We start from the raw sequence: 12988 nt of genomic DNA, 5'->3' as shown, positions 1-12988 counted from the left end.
AAAATGGTCACAAACCTTATTTCTGAGGAAAATTGTATATTGAATCCATTTTCATACATGTTCCGTTTTCTGTTGGTTCCAAGTCTCATGTAATTTTCTTTTACAGGGTTTTCTTTCTCTTTATATATCACGCTAGCGGCACAAACTTCCTAGCTCGCTTTAGCGCGAAGACGAGTAAATAAATCTCTTTTAGCAATCCGATAATCTTCCAACCGATACTTCCGAAGCTGTTCCTTTTTCCCACTATAATAACCATGGAGCATACATTTCTGTACCTCTGTTGTTCCAAAGAATAAACGTGCTAGAAAAATACCTTGGCGTCGACGAGCTGTCGACGCATATATTACTAGAAAATCTGATCAGATACTTTTCAAACGTAAATACATGTGGATGATTTGGTTGACCGTTATTAATTATTGCGTGGTAGAGGGTAATTTTCCATGGGGAGATTACAATGCCCCTCGCAGCGAGCGAAGTTTGTGAGCTCAATTTTGATTCACCGAACACACTTCGCAAGCTATCTATTAGTGTGGATAACCCAGAAGTGATGCTTGTCAGTCCTCCGACTGAAAAAGAATATTATATTTGAGACAGACGAAGAAAAGAAATGTTGAAAACAGAAGAAATGAAGAGACCGGTACCGCCGCTGTATTGCTTTTATGTGTATCTAGGTGTTATATTTGCTGTGCACAACCAAGGAAGATGATCTTTCATGAACTGATGTCAGGGTCTACCCATTCGGGAACTTTCTTAAGCAGGGAAACCTTGGAAAACCTCTTAAGCCTAGACCCCCAGCCTACGGTACATAGAAGATAGGAAAGCCTGTAGAAGAAAAAAAATATAATTTTGAAATAGATCTCTAAAGGAAAGACCGGGATCAATTTGTATCCCGATTTGGAGAAGAGTGGTTTGTGCCTCTAGCAAAAAAAAACGTTTTACAATAAATAACGTGAATTCTCGTTTTACAATCTTGCTCCTGGTACAATATGTTGCGGTGCTAAACTCCCCCGGGTCTTGCATGTCCCCGACGTCCACATTTGTAGTCGGTCTTCTACGCGGCCCCCTCTGTAGTTGATCTTCTACGCGGCCCACAATGGGAAGAGTAGAAGGAACAGGGATACTCGAATTCACATGCAACATTCATTCCAAAAGAATTAGCAATGACCAAAAGGAAAACTCTTCCTGTAAGAGAACTGATTAGGTTGCACCGTCCAAGATTCTCCTTTTTGAAAGCAAAATCCTTATGGCTTCATGGATCCTTTTTGTTACGACGTACTTAAAGGAATTCAACCATTAACTAATGATGTTGCCAAAAGCATCATCCGATTTACTCCCTTTTGAATACTCCTTCTGACTTTGCCTCCCCCCTTGTGCTTATAAGTCCAAAAGTTCTAACACATTTTCTATCACTGATTTGTTCTTCATAATTTAAAGGATTCATGTAACTTACTATAGATTTTGGATTCAAATCATCGAATAATGGAAAGTGTAGTTCATTTTATACCAAGACATCATCTATATTTCCTTGATGTCATATAATTTAGCTATACTCAAAACTTTTTATTCTAAATACATATATTTCTTCGCTTGAGTGCTGAAATGTAAAAGTTATTAGCATTGAGGAATGCGGATTCGCTTCTTTCAATTACTCTCTGATTCATACGGTGTTCATCCATGCTCATATATGGAAATGGATTTTTCACACAAAATTCCCAAACGAACACGAACCATTAAATTACTACTGAATCTATGAATATTATTTTCTTTAATCATTCATTAATAAATTAAAAACTCTTAACTTCTAATTATAACACCTATTCCTTTTAGAGTTCAACATGAATCAGTTTATCCTCGCGTTTGTTGCGAGTCTCTTACAAAGCATATCTGTATCGTCTATATCGATTTTAACTCTCGCGCCAACGTCAACTGTTTTGCGCGGGAAATTATCTTTGCGGCGTTAACCGTCACTCACGATTCACTACCACAACCCATTCCTTCACACGTTTACACATGTAAGCGTTCACATGAGATTATATATGAATCTTCACTCGAACCTCTTTAGATTATTCAGCGTCATTTGCGGGAAACATTTCATTCTTCTTGAAGGTCAGTTAGATCCTTAATCATTCTTTACGTGCTGTTTAGAATTTTGTGCAGTCCTGATTGCTTGCACACTGATCCCACTATTATATTTTCTGGTAAGGCTTTCCTTTTTCAACAAGTCCAACTCAATTTCTTGTTTATTTACATTTAACCAAATTTTTCCTGTTTTAAAATCTATTCTGCATCCGTATTGATGTAGGCTGTTGACTCCTATAATGCAGTCTACCACCAAATTTTTTACAACAAGGAATGTGCTTAATATTGCTACATTTCCGACTTCTACACTAAGTAGTGACTGCACTTTTACATTAGCCGATCTAGCCCCAACGGCGCCTATTATTCTGCAATTTTGAACTGTAAAAATTGGTACTCGTCTTATATTTCTGATCTTGTTGAATAGAGCCTCCGAAATAACAATTGTGGTTGCAGCTGTGTCTAAAACCGCCACTATCGGTACAGTCTCTAAAATGACTTGCACTTCGGCTACTGCCACCTGTTCCTTATCCTCATCTTGGGGTTCTAAGTCCTCGGTCAATTCATCTGCCAGTAATCGTCCATCATTATACGTTAGCATTGGTACACATATCCTGTTGCCCCTCAACCAATTGTTGACCGCTCCTCCGGGGCACGAGTGGGTCCATACAAGTTAGTTGGATTTTGATTCGCCTGGTGGTTGACATCGTCCGTCACTTCGGTAATTACCGGTTCATTCGCAGATGTCCGTCCCCACTGATGTTGGTTATTTGAGTTTATTCCCCCCGGTTGATTCCACTTTCTATTACCGTTATTGTTCCAGGCTTGCGGTCTGAAATTCCTTTCGTTTCTCCATACGGGATTGCATCTTTTCCCATTCCTGTTGTTCCTTGGATAGCCCCTCGCAAGACTATTGCCGGTATTACTGTTGAGATTTTGAGGGGTTTCTCCACTATTTATCGATCTCTGTGCGTTTACTTGCCTACCATTTGGCGGAGGTTCTATCTCCCTATATTGGAATCTGTTGTTACGGGCTTTCTGGTTGTTCTCTTCTATAATGTCTATATGATCTAATGTCGTGAGGAACGACTCCAGGTCTTTATCGTTGCCGTAAATTAATTGATTCCGTATACTAGTTGGTAGTCTTGCCTTAAGTATGTTTATTATGTCTGGCAAAGACCTGTCCCAATATCTAGTTTTATTTATATATTTTTCAAAATACTTCCTAAGGCTTCCTTTTGAAAAAGAGAATGGCTCTGGGTAGAGCACATCCTGCCTTAGGCGTTCCTGTACCCCTTCTGACCAGAATTTTGCTAAAAACGCTTTCTCAAAATTTTCATAGGTCGAGCAAACAGAAGTCATGTCCGAGGCCCAGATCGCCCCCGAACCTTGTATATACCCAGTCACGAAACTGATCTTCTGCCACTCCGACCAATTTCTGGGTAGTACTCCTCTAAAACTTCGAATAAAAACAATCGGATGGACCCCCCTTTTGTCAGTGTTAAAAATCTGAAATTGCCGATGCTTTAGCATTTTTTCTTCGGCATGGCAAAGGCTTTCGTAATCTCCGTCAGATAAAACTTCACGCGAACAACTAGCTCGTGGCAATTTAATATTCGAGTTACTCACACAAGTCGGTATCGTGTGCGAATGTGCAGTAACTGGCTCTACAGTCGCTGCCAACTTCTGCTGCTGGCCTGTATTCATTTGTTCTGAGCCTTGTTGTGAAACGCGTATCGACTCTGCTATCGTTTGTTTCCAATGCTCGAAATCAGCCCCTAACTGCTGTCGCACTTCCTCAAGTCCTTTCGCAAACAAATTCTCTTCCTGTTTGCCACATAGACTCTGGAATGCTGCTTTAACATTTTGCTCAACGTTTTCACACATTAGCCTTTTGTTTTCTAATGTGATTTCGGATAATTTACCCGTTAATACATTAATTTGGTGGTCTATAACGTCCTGACGTTCTGTCAGATGTTCCACACTTTCCTTTAGGTTCGTCTGCGTACGTGCCAATTCAGGAAGTTGCGCAATTGCACATGACATGGCATCTTGCTTTTGTACTAACTGCGGAACCATTTCCATCTGTTCGCGTACTGTATCTATCTTAATCGCCACATACTCCTTCATTTCTACACGTAGGCGGTGAGTAGATTCCTCACATTGAGCTTTCACCAATTCTATTTGTGCAGTTAATTTTCGTTCCGTCTCTTCGGCCTGATCTTTAAGTTCCTTTGCCTTCGCCTCTATCCGCTGCTCTAATTCGGAAAAACTGTCGTGTAACTGCTGCTTAATCTCAGCTTTCAAATTCTCCTGGCCTTCCGTAACTGAGGCTAACTTCGTATTCAAATCATTTTGCCCCTCAGTAACTGAGGCTAACTTCAAATTCAAATCATTTTGCCCCTCGGTAACTGAGGCTAACTTCACATTAATGTCAATTTTCAGATTTTCTTGCCCTTCAGTAACTGAGGCTAGTTTCGCGTTAATGTCGGTTTTCAAATTTTCCTGCCCTTCAGTAACTGAGGCTAATTTCGCGTTAATGTCGATTTTCATATTATTCATGCCCTCGGTTATCATCTGCATCTGTCTCATGATAATTACTAATGGATCTAATCCATGTTGCATACCTGCTGTTACATCTCCAGCCGTGTCTACAGGGCGTTCTATTGCGCTATCTGTAGCGATCGGTTCTACAACATTTCTTACTCCATCATTATCATCAGTGCTAACAGCTGAAGGCTGTTGCGTGTTGCTCTGCTCTGTTTGACTCATCTTAAACATTGCCCTAGTTAAAACCATATAAATGTTCTACAGTCAAGGTGTATATATCTCCCTTCACACAAGAATACTTCTGTGGCTACTTTCTTATAGTATATCCAGGTAAAGGCAACTAGGGCAGATCAATCAAACTAAATGTAGCATGAACACAATTAGAAAATGTTCCAATCTACGTCTACTTCCTCAATACTAGCAAGCTTTAATAAAAAATTATAGATCTGGCCCTTTTTCTGCGCCCAGCATGCTGCTTTTATTTGTAGATCCGACTAACTTGGCTGCGAGTATTTCTTCTCTTTTCCAAGTTAAGTTGTTTCGTCGTAGTTCACATGAAACAGAAACCAAAATTATTTTAACAACGTCCTGTCACAGATTGGCCATTATAATGAATTCTACTCTGTAAATGATGAAAGTCTATGTGAATGCAGCTTACCGCTAACTTGGTGTAATGTTTTGTCTGTATAGAAGTGTATCTGTCGCCTTTATCGCTCTTTCACCCTCACACATAAATCGGTACAATAAAGTCAGGGCTTCGTGTTTTCTTATTAGGCTGATCTGTGAAAAGACAGACAAACAATTATGCTAATGGAGGATTCTGAGTAATTTCTCGAATTTCATTCGCTCTCTCTCTCTCTCTCTCTCTCTGTCCTTTATCTGTGTACAGTTTAACTATATTATTTACGTGAAATCAGCTCCTCTCTGATGGAGCCCTTTGTCGTAATATTCAGCGGCTGGCTTGGTAGAAAAGATCTTTACATTTGTTATTATTATTAAGCGCTGCATTCAGTTGGGAAAATCGATCGTTTGAACAATTCGTTCAGTTTACGACAGATCTAAAATTTCAGATGTGGACGAAGCCTTTTTGGACGATTTCAAAAAACTCAGAGATTGCAGGCTCTCTTCGTCACAGCTGAAACTTCCCAATTAATTACAGGGCCCAGACAATCATCAATGATTCAGACAGAGAACTCATTCGTCATTCACTCTAGAATAAAATGGTCACAAACCTTATTTCTGAGGAAAATTGTATATTGAATCCATTTTCGTACATGTTCCGTTTTCTGTTGGTTCCAAGTCTCATGTAATTTTCTTTACAGGGTTTTCTTCCTCTTTATATATCACGCTAGCGGCACAAACTTCCTAGCTCGCTTTAGCACGAAGACGAGTAAATAAATCTCTTTTAGCAATCCGATAATCTTCCAACCGATACTTCCGAAGCTGTTCCTTTTTCCCACTATAATAACCATGGAGCATACATTTCTGTACCTCTGTTGTTCCAAAGAATAAACGTGCTAGAAAAATACCTTGGCATCGACGAGCTGTCGGCGCATATATTACTAGAAAATCTGATCAGATACTTTTCAAACGTAAATACATGTGGATGATTTGGTTGACCATTATTAATTATTGCGTGGTAGAGGGTAATTTTCCGTGGGGAGATTACAAGTTCCACATTAAAGCGTTAGAAATTTTGCTGCCATATGTTATTACTGCCCGCAGTGGATCTCTGTGAGTGGCTGCACTTAATTGTAACCACCCAGTTTATACCAGAAATAACAAAATTACTTTACATTAGTAAGTTAAAATATTTTTATGAAACCTGTAAAATGTATGTTCTGTTTAAAACACTTAGAACATATATACTGCAAAATTCTGTATATTAGACTCTCAAATAAATTAAGAGGATGGAAGCTATCCTTAAGGTCCAAATGACCTTTAAACCAAAGTAAATTACTTAACCTTTTCAATTTTTAATTGTTCAAAAACTACAGTATTTATTTCTCTCAGATTTTTGCACATTTATTGTATTTTTCAGCAGATTAATCACTAACAAATTTTTCATAGAAGCTTACTAATTAAGTTCACTATTGCAGAAAGATAAATGGCTAATTTACAGCATAGAGGAGGTAAATGCAACAGTATCCTGAAAATAAAATTTGCAGCCATCTATATTATGTGTCTGAAAGTGTCACGAAGAAGACGAGTTATGGATGTTCAAGCATGAGTGATGCCAATGTGGCACCAGTTTGGCACTTTGTGAAGGATGCTGTCTACCAGTCCCCTGTAAGAGTCCTGCAAAAACTGCAATTTCTCATCAGAGCAGCAACTGCACATGTTAATAAGGACATGATAGCCTGGACATGGGAGGAACTGGAATAATGCTTACCTGCCCTGCACGCTACAAATGGGGTGCAGATTGAACTCTGTTAAAGTGCTACAGAAACTTGAGGTGTCTGTGTGGACATTATGCTGTGAGCTTTACCTTTCTACCTATCCCCATTTATGACATACAGGGCGAGTCACTAACTATTGCCACCTAGAATAACTCTGAAAGTACGATAGTAGCTGAAAAGTTTGTGGGAAAAATGCTACATGGGACAACAGGGGCCATAATATGACATTGGTTTTTTGTTGCTAGGTGAGGTCATGTCAGGGATATGAAGGTCAATTTTGTTTTTTTAAATGGGATGCTATAGTTTGGTACTTATTTTCTGATAGCGGCTATCGAGATGAATCCAATGATGTGTAACAGTAAGGTGTTTGAAGGTCACGAAGGTCAAAAAGGTGGCATGAATGTCCATTTACAGAAGGTGTTTGAAGTGATGACCATTGGTATCAATGCAGTGCTGCAATCTTCTTACCTTGGATTGAGTGGTATTCCTTATCACATTGGCACTTATCAAAGCACATAATCTGACAATTATCTCTCGTATATCGTGCAAATAGTAAACATTCGCCAAATACAGTGTATCCATCTAACGTGCCATTGACATGTAAACACCATTTGACGGTTTTGAAATACAACACTAATAGGAACAGTAAGAGTATTATCATTGAATCAAGTGAATATGAATGATCTATTCCTTTGAAGAACAAGTCGAAATGCTTCTCATTTACGGAGAATGCCAACGAAATTCAGTGAGAGCTAGAGACTTATACACTGAAAGATATCCTCAACGTACTCACCCTAAACATCATACATTTAAATATGTGTATGACAAATTGAGAACAGCTGGATCTTTAACTTATCAGAAACATGTCCATCAAAGAAAAGTTACTAACAAGGAAACAGAAATTGTTAGTTCACGTCAAATCACAAGGGAATCTGGCATGAGCCAGAGTAGTATTGTTCAGGTTCTGCATTGCCATAAATATCATCCTTACCATATCAGTCTCCACCAAGAATTAACTGGTATGAATTGTATGCATCACATTGAATTGTGCCAATGGGCTAAACTTCAGATTCAGAGGGACGACACATTTATTCATTTGATTTTATTTACTGATGAGGCTACATTCATGAACCATGGAAATGTTAATTTTCATAACATGCATTACTGGGCAACTGAAAATCCATTTTTACTGCGGCAAGTTGCACACGAAAAACCATGGTCGGTGAATGTATGGTGCGGGATTTTGGAGGACTGAATCATAGGCCCCTATTTCATCAAAGAGAATCTTAATGGTAAGAAGTACAGCACATATCTGCAAGAAACATAAGGTGTGTTATTGGAAGAAATACCTTTAGGAACAAGTAACAGAATGTGGTGTCAACACAATGGGTGTCCGGCACATTTTTCGCTGATGGCTAGAAATGAGTTGCAGAGACAATTCCCAAATCATTGAATTGGACATGGAGGAGATGTGTCAGGGTCAGCTTGTTTGCCAGACTTGATGCATCTGGATTTTTTTCTTTTGGGGTTCATAAAAGGCATTGTTTATAAAGACATTCCAACTACATCTGAAGATATGCAAGAGAGAATTGTCAGAGCAAGTGCTCTGATAAGTGCCAATGTGATAAGGAATACCACTCAATCCATGATAAGAAGATTGCAGCATTGTATTGATACCAATGGTCATCACTTTGAACACCTTCTGTAAATGGACATCTGTGTCACCTTTGTGACCTTCGTTGACCTTCAAAGACCTTACTGTTACACATCATTGGATTTGTCTCGATAGTTGCTATCAGAAAATAAGTACCAAACTATAGCACCCCCCCCCCCCAAAAAAAAAAAAAAAAAAAAAAAAAAAAAAAAAAAAAAAAAAAAAAAAAAAAAAAAAAAAAAAAGGGTTGAACATTATATCACTGAAGAGACCCCATCTAGCAACAGAAAATCAACATCATATTATGGCTCTTGTTGTCCCATGTAACTTTTGTCCCCCAAACTTCTCAGCTCCTATCATACTTTCAGAGTTATTCTTGGTGGCAGTAGTTAGTGACACACACTGTATAGCTGATGAAAGTTGGAAAGTTCATTTTGGAACATTCTGTCCATAATGTCATTCAATTCTTTTCTTACAAACCTGTCAACTGAAGGAGTGTATCTATAAAAATAAACTAACAGAACAACAGGGTCCCCAGCAGGTTCCTCAGCCTTCACTTTCTACCTAATTTTTTGTTATAGTCACCATTATTAGCTGATTAACTTCACCATTACATGTAAAAAAAGTAAAGTTCTGCATTCTGGCCCTAGATGGGCCATCCAGGACCGACTGACAGTCATGTCATCCTCTGCCAAATGTGACATTGGGTGTAGTGTGGAGGGACATGAGATTAGCACAGCTCTTTCACAGCTGTTGTTGGGTTAATTGACCTTATTATTACATATACCTCATATGTTTTGTCACTTCATTACTGCATCACTACTTCATTAATTAAACATCAAATACATTCCTTGTCCTTCCTACAAAAATTACTCTGAAGAATGACTCTTCATGGTAACAGACAACAATGATATTAAAAAAAGCTTCACTTCCCATGATAGGACAGACAAAATACCAATTAATTACTTCATTTTAAACAACACAGTTATCATTTCTCAAGCCTGAAGGGCTACCCCAAGACAAACATTGTTCTCAATAAACATTACTGTGGAGAAAATTGCTTATTTTATTTCAACTTTCTTTACTGTGGGCTGAAGGGCTGCACAGTGATATTCTTTTACTGAAAAGGCACTTTCCTATACATAGACCACTGAACTTACTAGTTCAGCAATATTCTTACAAATTGATAACAAATGTCACTGAATGTGTTTGAAATAGCTCAACTATGTAATATTAAGCTGAAAAAGATTTGTTATGTTTTCACAAAATATTCATTAATATTGAACCAAAAAATAACAAGGTATTTTTCACTATAATATTGGAACAGTCTATTTCTTAACATATGCAGACATTATTATGTAATCAAGATAAACTATGAATAAAATATTATATAAATAGGACTGGATGGCTTAGAAGCTATAATCATTTAAATTGCTTCAGGCAGGCAAGGAAGGAAAATAGTGAAGTGTAACTTTTGGATCCTAATGAGAGAATCATGTTGGATCAGAGTTAATAACCATAGTTTTGGAACACTGGAAACTGTAGAATGGGTAAAACACTGGTTAGGATAGAAAGACATGTTGGTACAGAATCTTGGATACAAATGAGATGGATATGAATGAACCGGGAAGGGCAGAATGGATTAATGTAGTTGTGGAAAGCTCTACTTGCCACTTAGTGTTTTCACTGAAGAATGGTGAAGTCCCTACTTGATCATTTTATTTACATTCCACAGTGTTTTCAGTTGTATTCACCAGATGAATGGCTCCCAGTTTCAGAAATGGTTTCAGCTCATATTGTTGTACTTTCAGACATGTTACTGAAGATATGTAAGGTTTCGAATCAGTTATATTTTTCAGGCCATGTATTTTATTAGATATAGGATATCTTAGTTCATATTCACTATCATCAGTAGCTCTTATCATTTTAAATGAGCCGTGGTACACATGTAGGAATTTATGTATCTCATCATTCACATTACTGGATTTTTCTTTGGTTTTGACTAAACCAAATCTTCTACTTTATAACTGTGTGGTTTCACCCAACTATCATGACTTCTTTTCTCTTCCTTAGCCTTTATTTTCATCGTCTCATTTGAGACTATAATCTTTTCATCCTTAGATATTTCACTTAAAGCTGTAAACTCTATATCTACCCAAACATTAATTCACTGGGAGAAAATCAGTAGGTTGTTTATTGTATTTTCAAAATTTTGTATGTGATGTGCCCAAACAGTGTGTTTTTTATTACAATGTAAACAACATAGCATTTTAATCTCTTTCATTATATATTCCCTTGGGGAAAGTAACTGGAATTATTTATATGTTTAATTTTATATTTTCCCATATATTGCATCAATCTTTCAGAATGAATTGTGGCCTTTGTCTGATAATAGAGGTTTTGCCACAACTTTATGAAAATACTGTGTTTCTAAGTTTTCTGCAAAGGCTTTTGTGTTGGCCCTTTTTACTGGATAAAGCTTTATATGTACTGAAAAAGTTGCCATTACTATAACAATGTATTTACACAGGCCATTAGAAGTAGTTAACGGTCACAGTATATCTACTACAACTAACACTGTTGGAGCATTGGTTAGAACAGAATGTATTAAACCTTTTGAAAATGCATTAGTGGACTTACGCACTGGGATTTATCACATCCAGCAAATATTTTCTTGAACCTTCTCCACAAATTATTAAATATTACAGTTTTCTGTATTTTTGATAATACTTTATTGATTCCATAATGCTCATAGCTTCCATGCAAATAATTGAGTAATTTCTTCCTGTGTACTTAAGGACTTTCTATTGAATAGAAAAGCCTTTGTGAATAAAGGAAAATTATAAGAATTGTAATACAATTTCATTAACTTCAGGTTTGCATCACCATTCTCTTCACTAAACATGTATTTATAAATTTTTCCTTCAAAGTTTTGGAACCCATATACTATGGCAAGTGCTTCCAATTCACATATGTAATAATGTTTTCTGTGAAAAGGAAAAATAAAATAAAATAAAATAAAACAATATACCTTCATAACTAATAACTCTGGAAGACATAACAAGAAGAGTTTTTAATATGAAATAATACAGACAACCACCATTGATAATAATCTGGGTCAAGGAAGAGCTCTTAATGCTGTTTGCTTTTGTTAAAGTTGACTTGCTCGTGTGGGGCTAAGTGCAATGACCTAGGGTGCATATTTTGAGGAGAAAAATCAACTTTACTTTGCTCTTGATGAACAGATAGATTTTTAATATTTTATTTGTTTAGGCTCACAGATTTTCATGCTAGTGCATCGGTGTGTGCACCATCTCGAAGTGCACTCCTCACTGGTCGACTTGGACTAAGGACTGGAGTTGTGCAAAACTTTGCTAAAGATGCTGTCGGGGGTATTCCTGAGAATGAGACAACGTTGGCAGAAATCTTGAGAGATGCTGGATATAGGACTGCTATGATTGGTATGAATTATTGATCCACAGTTTCACTCTGTTTTTCCTTATTACTCAAGTCATTATCTTTCTTTTATTGTCATGTTTAGCTTACTGCAGTATATTTTATGTTATTAAACACAAATATAATTATTGTTTTAATTATTTTGACATATCATGTTAAAATGTCCTACATTTCCAACTTCGGTAGTTCCAAGTGATTCACTGTTTAACAATATTTTAGAGGCTGCTTGTTATACAGTTAAAAGAAATTTTAAAAGAATCTAAGCATAGCATTCTTCAATAAGCAATGTAATTCAGCATGTTATGTTTCTGTAGATAACTGGTTCATTATATGAATTGTGGAAAATATTAAAACTGGGAATCAAACAAATTATGTCATTGTCAACAGGATATTGAACATCCTTTGGATTAGATCAGATACACTTTTTATTCCTCAGACCCAAAATAAGGAGCTCCTCAAGGGTGCAGAAGATATCTTAATACATAACTGCCTGGATATCTGAGTGCATTTAAGTGCCCAGTTTTGTGATATGGGGAGGTGTGCTGGCCCAATATCATATCTGCCTTGCAGATTAATGATGGGAACCATTGTGCCGTTCAGCCTGGATGCAGTTGTTAAGTGATTTTCCACATCAACGTATGCTACTGGCCATTAAAATTGCTACAGCAAGAATAAATGCAGATGATAAATGGGTATTCATTGGACAAATATATTACACTAGAACTGACATGTAATTACATTTTCATGCAATTTGGATGCATAGATCCTGTAAATCAGTACCCAGAACAACCACCTCTTGCCGTAATAACGGCCTTGATATGCCTGGGCATTGAGTCAAACAGAGCTTGGATGA

At 37.2% G+C, this 12988-nt stretch overlaps 1 protein-coding gene across 4 annotated transcripts in view; it reads left to right on the top strand.

The window, feature by feature from the left end:
• The window catches only part of LOC126457716 (arylsulfatase G-like), a 125269-nt gene that overhangs the window by 42433 nt on the left and 69848 nt on the right, over window positions 1–12988 (top strand). For all 4 annotated transcript variants that reach the window (XR_007585513.1, XM_050094252.1, XM_050094251.1 and 1 more), the window contains exon 3: window positions 11953–12140. Coding sequence is in view for 3 of the 4 variants with exons in the window: in XM_050094252.1 (XP_049950209.1) it covers window positions 11953–12140 (188 nt within the window). In the remaining variant the exon portion in view is untranslated. The remainder of the gene's footprint in view (window positions 1–11952; window positions 12141–12988) is intronic.

Source organism: Schistocerca serialis, chromosome 2 (genome assembly GCF_023864345.2).
Source record: "Schistocerca serialis cubense isolate TAMUIC-IGC-003099 chromosome 2, iqSchSeri2.2, whole genome shotgun sequence".
NCBI classification, from domain to species: domain Eukaryota; kingdom Metazoa; phylum Arthropoda; class Insecta; order Orthoptera; family Acrididae; genus Schistocerca; species Schistocerca serialis.
This window is presented reverse-complemented; position numbering and strand designations above follow the sequence as displayed.